This window comes from Salvelinus alpinus, chromosome 24, assembly GCF_045679555.1.
Source record: "Salvelinus alpinus chromosome 24, SLU_Salpinus.1, whole genome shotgun sequence".
Classification (NCBI taxonomy): Eukaryota; Metazoa; Chordata; class Actinopteri; order Salmoniformes; family Salmonidae; genus Salvelinus; species Salvelinus alpinus.
This window is the reverse complement of record NC_092109.1, coordinates 3,913,036-3,937,132: the sequence shown is the minus strand read 5'-3', so window position 1 is coordinate 3,937,132 and position 24,097 is coordinate 3,913,036. Positions and strand designations below refer to the sequence as shown.

General features: G+C 43.6%; 1 protein-coding gene across 2 annotated transcripts; it reads left to right on the top strand.

The window, feature by feature from the left end:
* The first annotated feature begins 6,790 nt into the window (after positions 1-6,790).
* LOC139552021 (F-box/WD repeat-containing protein 2-like) lies at positions 6,791-13,434 on the top strand. Of its 2 annotated transcripts, XM_071363357.1 has the most exons (8): positions 6,791-7,255; positions 7,963-8,249; positions 9,607-9,829; positions 10,262-10,456; positions 10,819-10,952; positions 11,295-11,381; positions 11,606-11,775; positions 12,025-13,434. In XM_071363357.1, exons 2-8 carry the CDS (start codon positions 7,983-7,985, stop codon positions 12,311-12,313), a joined length of 1,365 nt encoding a protein of 454 aa, XP_071219458.1. In that variant the 5' UTR covers positions 6,791-7,255; positions 7,963-7,982; the 3' UTR covers positions 12,314-13,434. The 2 variants fall into 2 exon arrangements, with proteins under 2 accessions (XP_071219458.1, XP_071219459.1); XM_071363358.1 differs by lacking the exon at positions 10,262-10,456 and having other exon boundaries at positions 6,945-7,255; positions 12,025-12,401.
* The last annotated feature ends 10,663 nt before the right edge of the window (positions 13,435-24,097 follow it).

The following is a 24,097-nucleotide window of genomic DNA, read 5'->3' as shown; positions in this document are numbered from 1 at the left end:
CACCAGAAGGAGTCGCTAGAATGCGATGGGACAAGGAAATCCCGGCCTGCCAAACCCTCTCCGATGCTGGTCCAATTATGCACCGCCTCATGGGTCTCTCGGTCACAAAAAACCCAGGTCTCTAGTGACGCCTCAAGCACTGCAATGCTGCGCCACTCGGGAGGCCTTTTTTGGGGGATTTTTTGTATATATTCTAAGGCTGCATGATGCATTTATAATAATGATTTGAAAAAAGTCTCATGAAAGGCATGCTTTGTTTTTTGCGCAGGCTGTACACACTTCATCAGTTTCTCGTTCACAATTTGACAAGCACTTGATAATGCCTCAAATTTCACGGCTTTATCTCCTTTGTGTGGCATAATGCCCCCTAAATAAATCCATGCCTTTTGTGGCCGTTGCGCCCTTGGGCTGAATATAATAATTACATATTTCTGTCAAAATCTGATTGTTATTTGCAAATGTTTTGATTCGACAGAATTGGCTGTACGGCAAACTATTTTCAACTATCAGCCCTCAACAAACTGTTACGATCAGTAGGTTTCCTGTAAAGATCAGTGTATAGAACATTATCTTCACACAAGATCAGAAGATCAAGAAAACTAATTTGACATAAAATTGCATAGTTTATCTCAAATGCTCAGAACAGGAGTTAAGAAAAGCATGGAACGCCTGGAGCTGTTTTGCATCACCCCTCCATAGAACAAAAATATCATCAATATACCCCTTAGAACAAAAATATCATCAATATACCCTTTCCAAATAATGATGTTAGGTAGGACTTCCGGCGCCGAAACGAGATGGCCGCCTCGCTTCGCGTTCCTTGGAAAATATGCAGTATTTGGTTTTTTTATGTGTTATTTCTTACATCGGTACCCCAGGTAATCTTAGGTTTCATTACATACAGTCGGGAGGAACTACTGAATATACGATTAACGTCAACTCATCATCGTTCCTACCAGGAATATGACTTTCCCGAAACGGATCCAGTGTTTTGCCTTCCACCCAATACAATGGATCTGATCCCAGCCGGCGACCCTGTGCGACGCCGTAAAAGGGGCAAACGAGGCGGTCTCCTGGCCAGGCTTCGGAGACGGGCACATCGCGCTCCACTCCCTAGCATACTACTCGCCAATGTCCAGTCTCTTGACAATAAGGTTGATGAAATCCGAGCACGGGTAGCATTCCAGAGAGACATCAGGGATTGCAACGTGCTCTGCTTCACGGAAACATGGCTAACTCAAGAGACGCTAACGGAGTCGGTGCAGCCAGCTGGTTTCTTCATGCATCGCGCCGACAGAAACAAACATCTTTCTGGTAAGAAGAGGGGCGGGGGGGTATGCCTTATGATTAACGAGACGTGGTGTGATCATCATAACAACACACAGGAACTCAAGTCATTCTGTTCACCTGATCTAGAACTCCTCACAATAAAATGTCGACCGCATTATCTACCAAGGGAATTCTCTTCAATCATAATCACAGCCGTATATATTCCCCCCCAAGCAGACACATCGATGGCCCTGAACGAACTTTGTCTGACTCTTTGTAAACTGGAAACCACACACCCTGAGGCTGCATTCATCGTAGCTGGGGATTTTAACAAGGCTAATCTAAAAACAAAACTCCCTAAATTCTATCAGCATATCGATTGTGCTACCAGGGCTGGAAAAACCCTAGATCATTGTTATACTAATTTCCGCGACGCATATAAGGCCCTCCCCCGCCCCCCTTTCGGAAAAGCTGACCACGACTCCATTTTGTTGATTCCAGCCTACAAACAGAAACTAAAACAACAAGCTCCCGCGCTCAGGTCTGTTCAACGCTGGTCCGACCAATCTGATTCCACGCTTCAAGACTGCTTCGATCACGCGGATTGGAATATGTTCCGCATTGCGTCCAACAACAATATTGACGAATATGCTGATTCGGTGAGCGAGTTCATTAGGAAGTGCATTGACGATGTCGTACCCACAGCAACGATTAAAACATTCCCAAACCAGAAACCGTGGATTGACGGCAGCATTCGCGTGAAACTGAAAGCGCGAACCACTGCTTTTAACCAGGGCAAGGTGACCGGAAGCATGACCGAATACAAACAGTGTAGCTATTCTCTCCGCAAGGCAATCAAACAGGCTAAGTCCCAGTACAGAGACAAAATCGAGTCGCAATTCAACAGCTCAGACACAAGAGGTATGTGGCAGGGTCTACAGTCAATCACGGATTACAAAAAGAAAACCAGCCCCGTCGCGGACCAGGATGTCTTGCTCCCAGACAGGCTAAACAACTTTTTTGCTCGCTTTGAGGACAATACAGTGCCACTGACACGGCCCCCTACCAAAACCTGCGGGCTCTCCTTCACTGCAGCCGAGGTGAGTAAAACATTTAAACGTGTTAACCCTCGCAAGGCTGCAGGCCCAGACGGCATTCCCAGCCGCGTTCTCAGAGCATGCGCAGACCAGCTGGCTGGTGTGTTTACGGACATATTCAATCAATCCTTATCCCAGTCTGCTGTTCCCACATGCTTCAAGAGGGCCACCATTGTTCCTGTTCCCAAGAAAGCTAAGGTAACTGAGCTAAACGACTACCGCCCCGTAGCACTCACTTCCGTCATCATGAAGTGCTTTGAGAGACTAGTCAAGGACCATATCACCTCCACCCTACCGGACACCCTAGACCCACTCCAATTTGCTTACCGACCCAATAGGTCCACAGACGACGCAATCGCAACCACACTGCACACTGCCCTAACCCATCTGGACAAGAGGAATACCCATGTGAGAATGCTGTTCATCGATTACAGCTCAGCATTTAACACCATAGTACCCTCCAAACTCGTCATCAAGCTCGAGACCCTGGGTCTCGACCCCGCCCTGTGCAACTGGGTCCTGGACTTCCTGACGGGCCGCCCCCAGGTGGTGAGGGTAGGTAACAACATCTCCACCCCGCTGATCCTCAACACTGGGGCCCCACAAGGGTGCGTTCTGAGCCCTCTCCTGTACTCCCTGTTCACCCACGACTGCGTGGCCATGCACGCCTCCAAATCAATCATCAAGTTTGCGGATGACACTACAGTGGTAGGCTTGATTACCAACAACGACGAGACGGCCTACAGGGAGGAGGTGAGGGCCCTCGGAGTGTGGTGTCAGGAAAATAACCTCACACTCAACGTCAACAAAACAAAGGAGATGATTGTGGACTTCAGGAAACAGCAGAGGGAGCACCCCCCTATCCACATCGACGGGTCAGTAGTGGAGAAGGTGGAAAGTTTTAAGTTCCTCGGTGTACACATCACGGACAAACTGAATTGGTCCACCCACACAGACAGCGTCGTGAAGAAGGCGCAGCAGCGCCTCTTCAACCTCAGGAGGCTGAAGAAATTCGGCTTGTCACCAAAAGCACTCACAAACTTCTACAGATGCACAATCGAGAGCATCCTGTCGGGCTGTATCACCGCCTGGTACGGCAACTGCTCCGCCCACAACCGTAAGGCTCTCCAGAGGGTAGTGAGGTCTGCAGAACGCATCACCGGGGGCAAACTACCTGCCCTCCAGGACACCTACACCACCCGATGTCACAGGAAGGCCATAAAGATCATCAAGGACAACAACCACCCAAGCCACTGCCTGTTCACCCCGCTATCATCCAGAAGGCGAGGTCAGTACAGGTGCATCAAAGCAGGGACCGAGAGACTGAAAAACAGCTTCTATCTCAAGGCCATCAGACTGTTAAACAGCCACCACTAACATTTAGCGGCCGCTGCCAACATACTGACTCAACTCCAGCCACTTTAAAAATGGGAATTGATGGAAATTATGTAAAAATGTACCACTAGCCACTTTAAACAATGCCACTTAATATAATGTTTACATACCCTACATTACCCATCTCTATGTACAGTGGGGAGAACAAGTATTTGATACACTGCCGATTTTGCAGGTTTTCCTACTTACAAAGCATGTAGAGGTCTGTAATTTTTATCATAGGTACACTTCAACTGTGAGAGACGGAATCTAAAACAAAAATCCTGAAAATCACATTGTATGATTTTTAAGTAATTAATTAGCATTTTATTGCATGACATAAGTATTTGATACATCAGAAAAGCAGAACTTAATATTTAGTACAGAAACTTTTGTTTGCAATTACAGAGATCATACATTTCCTGTAGTTCTTGACCAGGTTTGCACGCACTGCAGCAGGGATTTTGGCCCACTCCTCCATACAGACCTTCTCCAGATCCTTCACGTTTCGGGGCTGTCGCTGGGCAATACGGACTTTCAGCTCCCTTCAAAAATGTTCTATTGGGTTCAGGTCTGGAGACTGGCTAGGCCACTCCAGGACCTTGAGATGCTTCTTACGGAGCCACTCCTTAGTTACCATGGCTGTGTGTTTCAGGTCGTTGTCATGCTGGAAGACCCAGCCACGACCCATCTTCAATGCTCTTACTGAGGGAAGGAGGTTGTTGGCCAAGATCTCACGATACATGGCCCCATCCATCCTCCCCTCAATACGGTGCAGTCGTCCTGTCCCCTTTGCAGAAAAGCATCCCCAAAGAATGATGTTTCCACCTCCGTGCTTCACGGTTGGGATGGTGTTCTTGGGGTTGTACTCATCCTTCTTCTTCCTCCAAACACGGCGAGTGGAGTTTAGACCAAAAAGCTCTATTTTTGTCTCATCAGACCACATGACCTTCTCCCATTCCTCCTCTGGATCATCCAGATGGTCATTGGCAAACTTCAGACGGGCCTGGACATGCGCTGGCTTGAGCAGGGGGACCTTATGTGCGCTGCAGGATTTTAATCCATGACGGCGTAGTGTGTTACTAATGGTTTTCTTTGAGACTGTGGTCCCAGCTCTCTTCAGGTCATTGACCAGGTCCTGCCATGTAGTTCTGGGCTGATCCCTCACCTTCCTCATGATCATTGATGCCCCACGAGGTGAGATCTTGCATGGAGCCCCAGACCGAGGGTGATTGACCGTCATCTTGAACTTCTTCCATTTTCTAATAATTGCGCCAACAGTTGTTGCCTTCTCACCAAGCTGCTTGCCTATTGTCCTGTAGCACATCCCAGCCTTGTGCAGGTCTACAATTTTATCCCTGATGTCCTTACACAGCTCTCTGGTCTTGGCCATTGTGGAGAGGTTGGAGTCTGTTTGATTGAGTGTGTGGACAGGTGTCTTTTATACAGGTAACAAGTTCAAACAGGTGCAGTTAATACAGGTAATGAGTGGAGAACAGGAGGGCGTCTTAAAGAAAAACTAACAGGTCTGTGAGAGCCGGAATTCTTACTGGTTGGTAGGTGATCAAATACTTATGTCATGCAATAAAATGCTAATTAATTACTTAAAAATCATACAATGTGATAATCAGGATTTTTGTTTTAGATTCCGTCTCTCACAGTTTAAGTGTACCTATGATAAAAATTACAGACCTCTACATGCTTTGTAAGTAGGAAAACCTGCAAAATCGGCAGTGTATCAAATACTTGTTCTCCCCACTGTATATACTGTACTCTATATCATCTACTGCATCTTGCCATCTTTATGTAATACATGTACCACTAGCCACTTTAAACTTTGCCACTTTATGTTTACATACCCTACAGTACTCATCTCATATGTATATACCGTACTCTATACCATCTACTGCATCTTGCCTATGCCGTTCTGTACCACCACTCATTCATATATCTTTATGTACATATTCTTTATCCCTTTACACTTGTGTGTGTATAAGGTAGTAGTTGTGGAATTGTTAGGTTAGATTACTTGTTGGTTATTACTGCATTGTCGGAACTAGAAGCACAAGCATTTCGCTACACTCGCATTAACATCTGCTAACCATGTGTATGTGACTAATAAAATTTGATTTGATTTGATTTAAGAAAACATTTTTGAGGATTGAAAATAGACTGTTTCTCCATGTAACCCACATACAAATTAGAATAGTTACGAGCCATGGGGGATCCCATAGCAGTACCACTCGTCTGAATAAAGAAATAATTTAGAAACACGAAGTAGTTGTGTGTGAGTATTATTTCAGCCAATGTTATAATGCATGCACTGGAAGGTAGTTCATTGGGGTCACGTTGCAGAAGAAAATGTTCCATAGCTTCAATACCGCCATCGTGTGGAATATTTGTATATAACGACTCAACATCAAAAGTAACTAACAAAGTTAGTTGGTGTCCCTTTTGGTAGGCCGTCATTGTAAATAAGAATTTGTTCTTAACTGACTTGCCTAGTTAAATAAAGGTTAAATACAAATACAAAGCCTCTTGCGAATTGAAGTTAAATTATGAAACACAAAGAGAAGAAAGATACATTCTTGTATGTTTTTTTTGTTGTACATTTTTGGGGGAAGCCTGACTTCCCTACGCATCCATGAATACACACCACTGTGACTATCTACTTCGTTCGTCCTTCACTAACCTGGCAGAACAGTCATTGCGTTCTGTGAATCCAAAATCATAAAGCTGGCTTTTATTTTGAAAAAAGTGAGATTGACCCGGAAAACCATCGCTAAGTAGCCGGAAGAACGTTTGCAGAAAAAGTTTGCAACATAAGGCATGCATCCATAGAGAATGATAGAGGCCTCTAGTGGCCAAAATTACATTGTAGTATAGTCAGCGCAATTGAGGGCTTCCACCATTTTAATGTGGTCAACTAGGTAGGACTTCCGACTTCATTGGCTGATCCGTCCTGGTGACCCTATTGGAGTCATGTCCAACCGGGTCATGAGGAGGGCAAACGCGAAAAAGAAAATGGACTACTTCAAACCGGAGATTGCCTCAATGGCGCTGCCTATGCTGTCACAGACGCTATAATGGCACATACACAAAAATGAGTCCTCTATCTATCTCTATGGTTCCAGCCATTACCTCAGTGGGTGCATCCATCGAGTTAGATTGGATATAGCTAGCTTAACGGTAGTAAATGGATTCATCTACGTTTAGGTAATACGTGACTGTATACGCAAGAGTATTGGTGCGTGTAACATTACCTATCCGTTAACTTCGGAAAGAAGCAGATTCCCTCATTCCAGCTAGCTAGCCAGCCAGAAAAGCTAACGTAACGTTTATTTTCTAAGCCGATAAACTAATGACCTTTTGACATCTAGCAAAATTGAATATTCTGATAGTTCTAAGTAGCGTTCTATTGTTTTGTAGAACGCAAAGAATAACAGGTTTTCCCGTCCGCCTTGGCTAGCTAGCTAGCACAATACCTCCCACAGATACGGGTTCTACGGGAAATGGTAAGTTGTACTACCGTTTCTACAGCTAGCTAGATCACCTACATGTTCACGTTAGTGTACAATGCACCTTACTACTGAAACTAACGTTAGCTAGCTAGCTAGCTTAACAACGTTAACTTTACAAATGCTAGTTACATTCCTTGAACTCTTAGCTATTACTTTAAATAAAAGGGGCAAAGCTAGCTGGCTAGTCAGAACAGTAGATGTCCTACTCGATACAACAGAGGCAGTCTTGTCTCTACGTTAGTTAGCTAAGAACTCATGTTGCCTTAAACTTGTGAAGTATGTAACGTTAGCTAGTTAGGCCTAAGTAAATGATTGAGGTACACATTTGCTGGTAGTGTTAATGAAATATTCTAAACAGTCAAAGGTGATCTTTGAGAATGTATTTTAACTACGCTTTAAAGGTAAACTCAGCCAAATTATGTTGCCACGAGCAGCACTGCAGTTGAGATTAGCGATACACAACACTTCACTCTGTCACACATTATCCACCCATGTGCACGGATTCGCTTCACGCTGTTAGTTTGGTAGCCACGGGACCAAAACAACCGAGAAGTTGAGCCTCGCGCTTCAACAATCTTAGCTGTTGCCGAAATGTACCTACTAAGTTCTTTGTTTACTTTCTGCATCTACGCCATGTCGCTGAGTCTACCTTTAAACACATAATAATGGTATGTAACGTTTACTGAACCCTGTAACCGCAGGTCGACGTTCTCATGTGTCCATGGAGAAGGCGGCCTTTGAGGGGTGGCTGGAGTCGGTCTCCGCCTCTTTCCTTACACTGAGCGACCAGCAGCGCAACCAGTCCCTGGACCAACTCATCTCGCTGAGCGGTGCAGTCCAGCTGCGGCACCTGTCCAACGGACTGGAGGCGCTGCTCAAGCGGGACTTCCTGCGACTGCTGCCCCTGGAGCTCACCTTCTACTTGCTGCACTGGCTCGACCCGCAGACCCTGCTAACCTGCTGCCTGGTGTGCAAGCAGTGGAATAAGGTCAGGCTCTCTCTGTCATGGTGGTTGGATCTCTGGTGGTGTATAAGCAGTACGACAAAGGTCAGCAGGACACAATGTTTTGGAACGTTCAGATAGAAAAACATGTTATATAGGACACACATGAACAAGGAATGGCTCTATTCATGGCATTTCTATCTGCAATGTTTGGAAACTGAATGTGGCCCAGGCTTCATGTTATACCCTTTTCACACCATCGTGCTGACCTGAACCATACTGTGCTGGCATGGTTCTTTTTCTACTTTCACCTTTCCAGTGTGGTTCTGTCCAACTATTGGTGGATGCATAACCAGGCCAGCACAGTACAACTCAGTATGTTTGAAGGGGTATTTGTTAGTAGCTGGTGTGCAAGCAATTGAATAAGGCCAGGGTCTCCCACATGTGACACTAGCTAGGTTTCCATCCAATTGGTGACAGATTTTCATGGGAATATCTTAGAATCAGCATAAAGAAAATGTGCATTCTCCCACCAGTGGTGTTTCCACCAAACATTTTCTTTTTGCTTAAGTTTTCATTTACCTAATAAAAATCAAAAGTAATTTTCAACTGTACTGATAGTTTGGTCACAAACGGCAAATGTGCCTCCTCTGGTCTTGGCACGTGTGCTCAAGCCAACAGCTGGCAGATACAGTGCGGGTAGGCTAGTCTACATGATGTTATTATGGTTATTGCAAATATTTTTATTTGTCGAGCATCGATCATCATGCCACCAGAATAAGACCCTCAATGTTTATTGGAAAGGAGCATCAAGCTCATCACAATGCACTTTCACCACCCTGTGAAGATCATCATAACTTGTTTCATCTGTAGACTAATAAACTGCATTGTTTGAGTGGTAGTACCACACATCCGTATCATCATGTGACTATAAGTTGACTTTGATATGTTGGTTATTATATCAATATTGGAGCATAAAGGCGTTTCCACCACAATTAATTATACATACACAAAAAGATCCCACCATGTTGAACAAAAAAATGTGTCTATTTATAAAATTGAACCGAAACTTCCTGTTTCCATCACAGCTGTCATGATTTTAAAAAAAATTGGACGCTATGACTTTACTCGCATAACAGGATGGAAATGTGGTTACTGATAATATTTTGGATTGAGAAATGTACACCTGTGGTGTGGCGCAAGTAAGGACCTATTTTAACGTGTGTTGTAAAATGGTACTTACTCCAACGTTATTGAGGTGAACTTTGATATTGGACCTCCACATGTTGAACCTTTTCCTCCTAAGATTTGCCTCGGTTAGTTAGTTAGATTTGACGTTTGTTTGGGTTGCTTGGTCCTCGGTTCCGGTTGAACTATATAATCCTTTTGATAACTCCCGTAGGTGATCAGTGCGTGCACGGAGGTGTGGCAGGGTGTGTGCCGGGACCTGGGCTGGCGCATCGATGACTCCATCCAGGATGCGTCGCACTGGAAGGGTATCTACCTCAAGGCCAAACTGCGCATGATGCAGTTGAAGGACCAGGAGGCCTTTGAGACCTCGTCGCTCATCGGGCACAGTGCGCGCGTCTACGCCCTCTACTACAAGGACGGCCTTCTCTGCACAGGTGGGTTATATGCGTATGGTCATTCTGGGGTGTGGTGGAGTGGTCTTCAGTGTTCTCCTCCCATAAATTTGGCCAGGTGGCCTATTACTCTTTTGCCTGTTAGGTTGAATTTAAGGTTTAGGTGTTAGCATCTGTGGACAATGCTTCAATTGGCACTTTTGTGCAAAATGTAGTATCTGTAACAATCGCTAGTTTGCTGGAGGTCTTTTGTCGTCTGTTAAAATGTTGTCGTTACATTCATACATGTAATTGTTTAATTCCTCATTTGTAAAACTCAAATTATTTCGTAGGCTCTGATGACATTTCTTTAAAATAAAATGTTAAAGCTGCAACCTCGAGCTCCGGTGCGATAATTTAATTCACCAACGTTTCGACAGCCGAGCTGTTTTCATCAGGCTATCCTCGTTGTAAAATTCACAAATGATCTTGTAGGCTCTGATGACCTTTCTGCCAAACTGTGGGACGTCCGCACAGGGCAGTGCATCTATGGCATTCAGACGCACACCTGCGCCACAGTGAAGTTTGACGAGCAGAAGCTGGTGACTGGGTCCTTTGACAACACTATCGCCTGCTGGGAGTGGAGCACAGGTGCCAAGATCCAGCAGTTCCGTGGGCACACGGGTGCAGGTCAGCGTACCGCTGGGATCCCTACCTTTCCCAGTTCCTGACTTAGGGGTGTTTCATCCATTGTTCATTTTGGGTTTTAGGAAATAACTTTTGTGAGTTAGGCATTGTTTCCTAGAGACAGCTGGACTGTGCTGATCAGTGGGTTTTTGATTGACAAGCAGATATGAACTTTGATTTTATGCATGGGAGCTACCACTACAAGTAGCCTCCATAGACCGGTTGTAGAGACCTTATCAGTGTCTAAATAGCTCTATTTTACAAAAAAAAAATCATTCTTAAGGCTACGAATTATGATGGTCACAAATGGCAGAGCCATGTGTGTTGGTGTACTAAAGCCAGGTCTCTCTCCTTGCCTCTGGCAGTGTTCAGCGTGGACTACAAGGATGACCTGGACACGCTGGTGAGCGGCTCGGCCGACTTCTCTGTGAAGGTGTGGTCCCTGTCGGCAGGCGCCTGCCTCAACACCCTCACGGGACATACTGAGTGGGTCACCAAGGTAAACCTGCCTATCAACCTCCTGTCCTTGGTTGTGTTAAGGATTGCTGGAAAATTGAATCGGCATGTTTGTGGGTATCCGTTGAGGACCTGGGGCAGAATTGCACAACATTTTTTGCTAATCTTGAGTAGACATTTGGGATGATTTGTAGATCAGTGATTGTGCCCATTGTCTTGTGCAAATGGATGAAAGGAGAAGGGTTTGCAGTTGCAATCTATAGCAAAGCCCTATCTATCACATTCACAGCTTTTGTTTTGCTGGTACATTTTGTTTACAAACTGTTCAATAAGAATACTAGATGAAGGACCCAAACTCGTCTCACAAACCATTTCCCTTGTGTAGGTGATTCTTCAGAAGAGTGAAGTAGAATCCATGGTACACTGTCCTGGCGACTACATTCTGTTGAGTGCTGACAAATATGAAATAAAGGTAATATGGTTCATTAATTTGTTCTTTGCATCTGCTGCCATTCAACTTTCATGCAATAATTTAACCCTGTGCTTTTTGTCTTTTGTCACTGTAATACTTAAGATGGCTCCATACAGTGTCCCCCTCAGCACAGTTTGACCACGGTGCTGCTTTCTCTACAGAGATGCATATATTCACACACATATAAAGAAATGAATGTGTGTGTATCATTGGTTATTTCACAGATTTGGCCTATAGGCAGGGAAATCAACTGCAAGTGCTTGAAGACCTTGTCTGTGTCAGAGGACCGTAGTGTGTGTCTGCAGCCTCGCCTGCAGTTTGACGGCCGCTATGTCGTTTGTAGCTCGGACCTGGGGGTCTACCAGTGGGACTTTGCCAGCTTCGATATCCTCAGGTAAACTGCCCAGGGCCTTGTTTCCTGATAGAAACAGAACTTTAACCCTCAAAACAACCAGGTTGTAAACGACTTGATTCCTTGCTAGACTTGCTGTGAATAAGCCACAGAATCCTCAGAACTTTGGAGTATATGACTCACAATATCCATGGTTGCGAACAAAAGGAGTTGTGTGGGTGTTCATACATGGAATGTATCGGAGCCCTTCATACCTGCCAACAATCAGTTGCTGAATCTCCTTCTTTCCAGGGTCATCAAAACGCAGGACCCCGCCAACCTTTCCCTGCTCAGCTTCGGCGAGGTGTTCTCGCTCCTCTTCGACACCGACTTCCTGTATGTCATGGACCTGAGGACAGAAAAGATATCGGGTCGTTGGCCTCTGCCTGCCTACAGGAAGTCCAAACGAGGTTCCAGCTTCCTGCCGGGAGTCACCTCCTGGCTCAATGGGCTGGATGGGCGAAATGACTCTGGCCTCGTGTTCGCCACGAGCATGCCTGACCATAGCATTCACTTGGTTCTGTGGAAAGAAAACCGATAAAGAAAGCTATCGGCGAAACCTACGAGGGCCAGGTTGTCAATTGCCATGTAAACAGGTGCTCTGACTTTCTAAACCCAACATCAAGTTAGATAGTGCATGGGCCAAAGTTGTTTTCCCTTTTTTTGTTTTGACACGTGCTCTCATACATACATGCATCATGTGACATGCTGTCAGATAGAGTATTGGAGATGGCTTCGCCAACCATAAGACGCACCGAAACGCTGCTATGAATACAAGGGGAAGAAAGGCCCAGTTCAGAGGGCCAAGGCAGCAGTTGATTTTAGTTCCAACCCTGCCATGGGTCTTCTCACTTTGAAGGAAATACAAGGACCGGAACGGTGGCTTAATGAAGACCGAACTCTCGAAAAACTGCATGGTCGACAACCATTAGACTGTGACAACTTTACAAAAACATTGCAAAACAAGTCAGGCTCTACAGCAGTAGACATTTCCCTTGTATTACCATGTATCAGAACTTTTAAACTTCGGACAAGGTTCTTCAAGCAGTTACGAGGCGGGAAGTTGCCTTAACACAATACTTCGTTACAAGAAAGTACATCTATGACTTTGGCACAGTGTGTCCTACGTTTTCCCTAGACTGTCACCAACCATCCCCATGAGAGTTTTATGTTGAAATGTTCAAAGTGGTTTGGTGCATCGGATTTGTACCATGTGAAGCGTTGTTGGATATTCAATGTAAATCCATTGTTTGATAATGCTTTTCTGAGGGGTGCTTGTTTTAAAAGTCAACTTGACATTAAGTTGTGCCTTTTGATTTGAATATTCACCTAGGTGTGACAAATCAAACTAGAATTTCATTATTACCAGGCACATTGCAATGAGATAATGAATGTTGTAATTGTATATATATTTTTTATTATCTTTCGTACTCTCCATACTATAACCAACCGCATACAATGTCTGTCTAAACTTACTAGGCTTGTCACGATACCAACATTTTACATCAGGCCAAGTATCATGATGCCACGTTGGAAAAATAAGTGTCCGACCATCCTGTTCGCCCTGTCTGTCCCTCGGAAGCTTGTTACCTAAACGTTCTCCAAAAACCTGTCACTGAAATTCACACTGCTACTCAATACAACACATTGAATTTAACTTCACACTGTATAATAGAATGGCTGATTTGGTCATATTTGGCTGGAGGAATATACATGCATAATGATCTGCATGTCATTGTCAGTAAGGGGAAAACACTGCTTGGAACCTTTACTCTTCAGTTAAGACATTTCCTCACGCTCATACACACCACTCTCCCTCCCAGAAACACACATAGTCCCATGCTAACAACTTTTAAAAGGATAGGCACCAAACAGAATTTAAGGAGCACCAGAAAGTAATCGATTTTTGATATAGTTTAGGCCTATATGAATTCTACCTTTTGAAGCACGTCATGAGTAGCAGACCCTTTTCCTTCCTGTGCCAATCAAATGTGCCTAAGCCTACTGTCAATTACCAGGTTGTTGGCTAGCTAGATAACATGATTGAATGTTGTTTGTAATCAAACCAATAATGAACAACCCGGGATTAGTTTAAAACGGCCCGCGACATGGTTTGTGAAATTATATTAACGGAAAAAGGCATTCCGTTAATATGGGAAATATTTTTTGAACATTTAGGCCAACTAAAGACAACGTTTTTTGTTGTTGCTGTAAAGCATGCCTGTCGCGAAAGAGTGTTCCATTTCACCTCTCTGACACTGCATGCCGGTGAACTACTTGGACTGGTCTGTGCTCTTGGTAATAACAGGCAATGAAATAATACAATGTATCAACATTGCTCGCTATTCCAAAGTAACAAATGTACACATCTAACAGAAGACTGCGTCCTCGCTCGCCATCGTGCATACATTTATTTTGTCCCCCCACACCAAACGCGATCACGACACGCAGGTTAAAATATCAAAACAAACTGAACCAATTACATTAATTTGGGGACAGGTCGAAAAGCATTAATGGCTATTTAGCTAGCTTGCTGTTGCTAGCTAATTTGTCCTGGGATATAAACATTGAGTTATTTTACCTGAAATGCACAAGGTCCTCTACTCCGATAATTAATCCACACATAAAACGGCCAACCGAGTCATCTCTCATCCTTCCAGGCTTTTTCATCTTTGAATTTATATGGTGATTGGCATCTACACTTTTACCACGACTACCGGCAACACAGTTCGTCTTTCAATCACCCATGTGGGTATAACCAATGAGGAGGTGGGTACCTGCTTCTATAAACCAATGAGGAGATGGGAGAGGCAGGACTTGCAGCTCGATCAGCGTCAGAAATAGAAAGGAGTTCCATTTTAGCCCTTGGCAACGCAGACGCTCGTTGGCGAGCAGTATGGGTGCAATAATTGAATAACATGGATTTCTACTGCGACGCTCGCATCCGGTCTGGTCAGCATGTAAATTCTATGTATTTTTAAACTGACGACGGAATAGACGCGGGTGAGTGAGGGTTGTAGTGGATGCAAGCACTGATTACAGCTGCGACACCTGATACGCGAATGACAGAAGTGGATATCATTGGACCTGCGCATACAAGAGACTAGTGGCTGTTGCATAAATTCAACTGAATTTAAACATTTTACAGCAGGCTCTTTAGTTTGGCAGGGCTGAACAAGTCGGTACAATGGTGTTTTAAAATGTTGGTATTATAAAGATCATCCGTTTTGGTACCTTTTATTACCGTGGTACCGGTATACCGTGCAACACTAAATCTTGCCACCATGTAACACTAAATCTTGCCGCCATTTACCCTACATGATTCACTTGAATATTTCTTGTGAATTGCGGTATTGAAGTATAGACCAGGTAAATGTTTTTTTTACAGGATTTGATGTTGGGAAGTTTGCACAATGTGAATGAGAGTGAGCAATTGGTTATCAGCTTGGGAGTCAAAGCAAGACTTGACTCTCAGCTATGTTTTACAGTGACATTCGGTTCAGCAGTGTACTTAGCAGACCGAGTCACTAATTTAAGAGCAAATCCCCATCCATGCAGTTTTTAAATGTCCATTTCAACACTTACATATGTGACTTTCTCAAAAGATCACATTGGTTGCTCAGAGGTGAATTTAGCCCAGAGATGTTTTAATACTCTGAAAGAGACCTCAAACATATCAGGAGCCTTACCAGTTAAGTGGGAAAGACCGGATAGATTTTACACCAAGGCTGTTTCTGAAAATGTTAATAGCTGTTAAATGTATGCTTCTTCCATTCTTGTTTCATCAATTCCTTGCTCTCCCTCTCAAAGCTCATTGGGGGAGGGACCTAGGATCTTCTCCAATGAAAGGTAAAGAGGTAGGATGGAGGCAGCAAGGATTTGACAGCTAGTAACATTTTCAGACAGCCTATGCTTCCCTTCTCCCAAGTTCTATAATCTGTACAGACAAGTAGCTCTCCTGCCATTCTATTGTTGCCTTACTAAGCAGATGGTGAATGGTATGGTAAACCTAGACAATCTCATGTTTCATTAGTTCAAACAAGGCCTCTGAGGTCAGACCTCTACATGCATCGCCTCACTAAACTGTATTGCACTGTAATAGCATCACACACCCAACCAATCTTTTTTTCAATTGCATACATCAATCAGCTTAATTCAGGTATGTTGGTTTCATATAACAATATTGCAATCTTTCAAATAAATGGAAGTTGCTAACCTTAATGATAGTTTGTCTTTTTTTCCTCCCTATGTGTTAAATAGGGAAATTAGATATGTTTCCTTACCTTGAAATATATGTACAAGAAGAAACCGCAATCGACACTCCTACCCAAATAATGTTGTTGACTTGTTCTATACTCGTATTGGTGGCGAACACAAATTGGAGAAAAAACACAACTCAAAAATGCTTGCTATTTCCTCAGAGAACATGATATTTTGGCTCATTGGCTGAGCTGGCCAATCGGTGGTCTCCTGGCATGAATATTTTTAATGACCAGTATACTGGCTGAAAGAAGTTGGCTAGCAAAAGCGATTTTAAGACAAGACCTGGTTAGACTGTTTCAAGTTACAGTGCATTCGGAAAGTATTCAGACTCCTCGACTTTTTCCACATTTTGTTACGTTACAGCCTTATTCTAAAATGGATTAAATAAAAGTTTCTACAACTTGATTTACCACCTGTGGTAAATTAAATTGATTGGACATGATTTGGAAAGGCACACACCTGTCTATATACGGTCCCACAGGAGAGAGAATACAGTAGATGGCACACGTGTGATTTATGACCCTACTTGATGGGTCATGTGTGTATGCCCATATATGGGCATCCTGCAGGACATCCGGCCTTCCTTTCTCACGGTAGGGGGAGGGTGTTTATTTAACCAGATAGTGCATCTGTTCCTTTGAAGCTGTCATGATGATTGATGTGTAGGGACCTCGTTGAACTGGGGGATGTGTTTGAACATTTCAAAGAGTATGGCCCCCACCCTGTTGTAGTGACCTGAGGGCTGTTGTCTATGAAACAGGAATGTCCGGGGTTATTGGGGGGCAGACGCATTATAAATAAACCCCAGAACACCAAACAAGAAATTAAAATAAACCCAGAACACTAAACACCAAATTAAACATGTCTCCTAGGCCAATTGTAGGTGTACTTTGTGCCTCGTGTCAAGAACATCGAGGACATTCTGAGTGAGGCCCCTGAATGTTTTAATGGAGTTTTGGATATGAATGATGGACATATGGGTTACATTTTCCAACCGGAGGATTCAACTTTGAAGATTTTCACAGACAGCGGCCACAGCTCCCTTTATCAAACAAAACCCGGGAGTTTTTCTGGCTTAAGATACTGCTCGGGCTATGCCACATCGAACACGCCCTGAGTGGGGCAACGCTGCCCGGGTATGCGTTGGAAGTGTGCGGGCGAGCTGATTTGAAAGCCATAAGAATCTCTTCAATGGCGTATAGTCCAAAGTGACAATTTTAGCATGTGCCCAATTCAATAGTTCAAATGCAACAAAATCAGTTAGTTCGTATATACACTGCTCAAAAAAATAAAGGGAACACTTAAACAACACAATGTAACTCCAAGTCAATCACACTTCTGTGAAATCAAACTGTCCACTTAGGAAGCAACACTGATTGACAATAAATTTCACATGCTGTTGTGCAAATGGAATAGACAACAGGTGGAAATTATAGGCAATTAGCAAGACACCCCCAATAAAGGAGTGGTTCTGCAGGTGGTGACCACAGACCACTTCTCAGTTCCTATGCTTCCTGGCTGATGTTTTGGTCACTTTTGAATGCTGGTAGTGCTTTCACTCTAGTGGTAGCATGAGACGGAGTCTACAACCCACACAAGTGGCTCAGGTAGTGCAGCTCATCCAGGATGGCACATCAATGCGAGCTGTGGCAAGAAGGTTTGCTGTGTCTGTCAGCGTAGTGTCCAGAGCATGGAGGCGCTACCAGGAGACAGGTCAGTACATCAGGAGACGTGGAGTAGGCCGTAGGAGGGCAACAACCCAGCAGCAGGACCGCTACCTCCGCCTTTGTGCAAGGAGGAGCACTGCCAGAGCCCTGCAAAATGACCTCCAGCAGGCCACAAATGTGCATGTGTCAGCATATGGTCTCACAAGGGGTCTGAGGATCTCATCTCGGTACCTAATGGCAGTCAGGCTACCTCTGGCGAGCACATGGAGGGCTGTGCGGCCCCACAAAGAAATGCCACCCCACACCATGATGGGGTGGAGTGTGAGATATCTTGTGAGGAAGAGACAAGGTCTGATCAGGTCACAGCTTGAAAATGGGGAATTAGAAACGGATGGGTGTCTGGGTTAATCATATAGCCGCCCCCTTTATCTGTAAGAAAGGAATAGTAAAATTGATTAACTAATTATAACATGTTTTCTAAATATTTAGAATTAAATAAAGGGTTTTAACGAAAGGAATCTGTCTTTTCTCTCTCCCAGTGTGTCTCAGAGAAGTGCGTGTGCGGGCGTGTTTGTGTTTCAAAACAAAGTTTTTTTTGGGTGTGTGTGTGCGTATGTCTCTAATTTTGAATTGTTTCAAGCACAATTGAAGAGGTCATCTACATATAAGCCTCTCAAAAAGTTTTACCCCGAGGATGTGTGTGGGTTGTGTGTGCGTCTCTTCAATTGTGCTTGAAACAATATCGGGTCATTAGCACACAGGTTGTCTCCAAAAAAAGGAGCTCTAATTCAAACATGCAAAGATATATATTTGATACAATTACCCCGTTAAAAACTGGTGTTACAATATCACTTCTCATTGTGTACATTTCAAGGTTTCACAAACATAAAACAACTATCTAATTAATGTTTCTCGGACTAACACACTGTTGAGTTTCCTATTTACTAAAGAATAATCACTAAGACAAAACACAAAAAGTTGTAATATAATCTGTATACATGTCATTCTATACGATTTTGATGTGATAACACTTTTTTATACAGCTCAGGATAATACTGTTTATTTTATACTTTACTTAAATTGTATTATTTATCTTGTCTCATACCATGCTAATACACTACTCATACGTCTATTTCCCAAAGACAACCTCTGGATATGACAACCTCTGACCACGTGCACTCAACTTCTTTGGTCGACCATGGCGAGGCCTGTTCTGAGTGGAACCTGTCCAGTTAAACCGCTGTATGGTCTTGGCCACCGTGCTGCAGCTCAGTTTCAGGGTCTTGGCAATCTTCTTATAGCCCAGGCCATCTTTATGTAGAGCAACAATTATTTTTTTCAGATCCTCAGAGAGTTCTTTGCCATGAGGTGCCATGTTGAACTTCCAGTGACCAGTCAGTATGAGGGAGTGTGAGAGTGATGACACCAAATTTAACACACCTGCTCCCCATTCACACCTGAGACCTTGTAACACTAACGAGTCACATGACACCGGGGAGGGAAAATGGCTAATTGGGCCCAATTTGGACATTTTCACTTAGGGGTGTACTCACTTTTGTTGCCAGCGGTTTAGACATTAATGGCTGTGTGTTGAGTTATTTTGAGGGGACAGCAAATTTACACTGTTATACAAGCTGTACACTCACTACTTTACATTGTAGCAAAGTGTAATTTCTTCAGTGTTGTCACATGAAAAGATATACTCAAATATTTACAAAAATGTGAGGGGTGTACTCACTTTTGTGATATACTGTATACCTTTTTTATAAACATAATACAAATAAATTAAAATGGTTATGGAACACAACCACCATCTTGACCCTAACCCCTATATCTCATACTATGTTGACCAAGTGGGTAATGGATTACCCGGCTATCACGGATCCCCGACCATGTACGGTTCGGGGATAGGAGGCATATTTCGTAACCTCTTTAGGATGGTTTGACCGTTTTATGAAGAGAGACCTCAGCATAGCCAAACCACTTAAAAATCAAACCATTTAAAATCAGTGGCTAAAAATATTGTAAGTGAGGTTGTAGCCAATGCTATGACCCGAAGGGCTTCATCAGATCCCGAGCATCAAGAAGGCTCAGGGCTTATGCTGTTGTCTCGAAGGACTATATTGTGTAAAAGCTCGGGAAATTTCAGGATGTTCGCTACCTGCAAATAGCATATCGTCCAAAACCAGCAGATTGTTTTTATGAGGAGGTAAAAGTTCACCATCAGACAGGGATGCGGGTATTCCTTCAACAAACTTGATTTTTATCAACAGCTCATCATACAAAGGTTGGTAACATGAATAACACCACACAATATTGTCAGGTTTCTGAGATAATACATCTTCAGAATTCTCTAAAATACTTTTTACAAAACAAGTTTTACCGCTATTGGATGGGCCTGCGATTAAGGCTGAAAATGGTAGTTGCAACCGGGGATCAAAACCTTCTACAGCAGCCATTATATCTTAAGGGTTAAGACACACAGGACTTGTAACATAAGTCAGTAGCCAAAGGGCAAGGTGGTCCCGTCAGGTAAAAGCAATCTCTTGTCATAGACTACCCGGAATCTTTTAGTAAGTGGGGCATTCCTTAGATGGAAACCCTTTTTATCTCTAACAATCTTTTTGTAGGAGTTCAAAATGTCCAATTCACTATTCCGGTCGTTTATGAACCCCTCAACCAGGCGTGTGATTGATTCCAAGTTTACATGCGGGGCATTTTCATCGTTTTGAGTCACGCCTTTGGCTTTCAACACCACGTGATTGACTTTAGTCCTAAAAGCATAGCTTTTGGGACCACAGGAGGACCACTCTGTGATATGGTCACACTCTTCGAGTTCACTCATTAAACCACCCAGATAGGGTGATTGGAACCCCCCACTTAGCAACTGTTTGCTTATATAGACCACAGAGTCTGTGTCATGATAAAGAACGCGCCTCTGCAACTGTTCCATGAGCGTGTACAGTTCAAGTCGACCATAGGCCGTGGTAAATGCTGCAAGAAACACATTTACATTACTCGGGGGTAGAACATACTTCTTGTTACGTCTCCATTGCACCAGGGCAATGTCTTGACTCAAGAATGAAAAATGTGAAATTTCGTATTGGTCCGAAAAAACGAATTCTCTAAATTCTTCGGGGTCTTTAATGATCGACGTTGTTAGCATATTGCTTCTCTGGGAAAGTTTGCCCCAAAGTGAGTTTAAGTACAATTGACAGATTTCTTTTGGTTTTGTTGACCTCTATTCTGTCAGGGTCAAGACGTAAACCTTCTCTGTCATGATAGTCCTGAATGTACTTGTCTTTGCTCTCTTAATCTGTGACCGATGCAGGATACCCTGAAGCCATTTGCTTGCTTCTCAAGAAGGTCTTGATGTACTCTTTAAAAATAGTGATTGATTTCCTGGAAAAGTTCCACACTTCAAAGATTTTGGCCACACGATACCCCTTCTCTAGAGCCTTAGAGAATTCAACTGTGACCCATACACCTGTCAGAGCTCTTTCTTGATCTGAATGATCACAAGGCTTTTCCTGGTTGTTGTTTTTACTGCAGGTGCGACAAAGGGGAAAGAAAAGTTTTCCTTGAGGTCCCTTGTAAGGCAACACTGGCAGAAACAAACCCCGGGGAGGGTAAACCGTTGCTTTAATCAGACCAAAATAGTTTTGGGGTAAGTCAAAGTCACGAATAATTTCGGGATGCCCCATAGGATAGCATGAGGAACTCATTACATGAGGATAAAGGGATGTAAAATCTACATATCCTATTGTCTCGTCGGGTTGCGCTACATACCGTAATGTCAAAGTACGACCTCCATACAAGGCCTGTCGGGGTTCCAAGGGTTCTGGTGTGTCAAAGCTGGAAAGGAACGCTCGAACATGAGGATCAGAGTTCGGTCCACTCATGCTCCCACGTCACATTCACTTTCAACCCATAAGTAGCCTGTAAAGATTCCAATTTGTCTTGGAACTCCTGGTACATATCCCCAAAAGTATTTTGGGTTAGGACACACATGGCCTGGGGCACAAAGCAAGATTTACAACCGTGGAAGAAACACCCGTTGTACTCAAACTGTCTCAACACTGTCAATCTGTGTGTATACATCAACGTGATACGGCCCAACCGTCTTCTCCCCAATATTCAAAGCATGTTGAATAAAAATGTTTTTATCCTGGGTACTCCAACCATTGAATGTACCCGCTGGAGTATGACTTGAATTGGCGTCGGTAGTTGTCAGGCGATGGAATAGCTATAGATGAGGTAAAAAGTGGGTACGATAGGTTTTCATGCATGCCGATGCAATAGTTGTACAACTCCAGGGGTCAATGCCGGCATCTTTGTTGACCTCTTCTCTGAATCTGAGGCATCCTTCACGAAGTATAACCACATCATGACTCCATCTCTTTATGGAAATCAAATGTGTTATGACATACTGCCTCATACCATGTCATGAATCTCTCTCGCTCTTTGGGAGACATTTGACCACACCGTACATTTCGGGGCTGGGATAAGATCAAATATAATGTAGATTCTCCTCAGATGTGAAGAAATGAGGAAACCACCCTTTCACAGAGTTTTCAAAACCCAAGGCCTCAGGCATTTGAGCCAATCTCATGGGTAAGAAACTTAAACTGTCAATGTATCTCTGGTTGAAGGCGGGGTCTACAAAACACAAGATTTTACTACCTTGCGCCATGACACTGGGTGCAACGCCTTGTTGTATCAGGGGTTTCAAAAGAAGATAGGAATCATAAGGCTCTTGAATTGTGAAGTTTCTATACTGGGGTTTTCTGAAGAGTTTAAGAAAGAGTAGTGTACAATTGAGCCCCTCTGCTGACCACTTTTCACCCTTGAACGTCATGGTAGATACAAAAATAGGCAAATGAACCCCTGATTGCTGATTAGTGTCAAAATCATAAAACACATATTTCTCTGAATGTTCAGGGGCTGAACATGCCAAGGGCTGAATATAACACTCGTGTGGCACTTCTTGAACCCCTTCAGTGTCTCTGCTTTTCAAAGGTCCTATACAGATTGGCTGTCTATTTTAAGGTTGTAATTGCAATGGCATTTTGGACATTTCTTGTTAATGTCACAACTGCTTACAGATTTACAGGCCTTGGGGTGCCATGTTTCAATTTTGTGTTTTTCATAGCAGTCGGCCGAACGACATGTGCGTTGACAATCCGCACAGGGTGTTAGGTTTAAGGGTTGCATCGGACATGTTTCATCCTGACATACTGAACAGTTATAACGACAAGAGTGCCCCCCCCCCCCCCCTTTCGGGTGTAGCCTGTATGACATGATGGACACACATATGGCGCTCCTAAAAACGCTGTGATGTTGGTAATAGCATAATAATGGGCGTTTTGCACATAAGTACAGAATCTGAGGATGAGGTTGTGGGTTGTTCTGGAATTTCAAGAGAGCTGCATTAGCTCTACCGTGGTACAAAACCACAATCTTGATGTTCAGAAATTTTTCAAATTTGACTGTCAGAGAAAGCCACAGCATCCTGTATACCTAGACCCACGGCATTTTGGAGCTCCCTAGCCTTTTGATCAGTACATCCAGGGTTGAGTAAATGTGCTAGGCCTATTGCAAAGCATAACTGATTACCAGGATTGTGAACATTTATGAGATATGCCCTTTTACTGTTTATGATTTCTGATTGCATGAGACTATCAAGTTTCCTTCTCTGACCCCCTCCACCTAGGGGTTGACGTAAGATTTGCACAACGAGCTCTAGGGTCCTAGCAGCTATGATGGATAAATTAGATTGAACAAGTCGTTCCAGCAGGGCTATATATTGTTCAAGATCTGCTGCGGCATTGGGTAAAACAAGAGATACAGTGTTTTGCATACTATCTCCACAAATTTCAAGCTGTAAGACATCACGAGGTTCGGCAAAATCTGTTGCCCTCTCTAAAAGTTCGCTCAGCGTATCCAAGATCATCACATAAAAAACTGCATAATCAAGGTTCTGATTCATCCATGTGAAATTTAAAAAACTGTCGAATCTCTGTATTGCTGAACTTATTTCGGTACACAACACGAACACTTCTATCAATACCATCGCCACTCTGATTTATTACACAATTTTCCAATTCCTCAAAAACATTGTGGGGCTGCTCTGACTCCTTGGACATGGGAGTTAAAGGAGGTGTGTGTGTGTGGGATGGTGGTGAAGATGTTGTGCTCTCATTCATTTGGTTAATTAAGGTTATGAGTTCTGATGGGATCTGCGATAACAGGTTTTCATCTGTCGGAATGATTGATGGATCTGTTGGCCCTGACGCACACACAACCCCACACACGTAACCCCATCCTCGGGGTAAAATGTGTGTTTTGAGAGGCTTATATGTAGATGACCCCTAATTTTGAATTGTTTCAAGCAC

Coding starts and splice junctions, on each gene's coding strand:
- LOC139552021 (XM_071363357.1), top strand. CDS start 7,983: ATGGAGAAGGCGGCCTTTGAGGGGTGGCTGGAGTCGGTCTCCGCCTCT. Junction 10,953..11,294: donor ATACTGAGTGGGTCACCAAG/GTAAACCTGCCT, acceptor TCCCTTGTGTAG/GTGATTCTTCAGAAGAGTGA. Junction 11,776..12,024: donor GCCAGCTTCGATATCCTCAG/GTAAACTGCCCA, acceptor CCTTCTTTCCAG/GGTCATCAAAACGCAGGACC.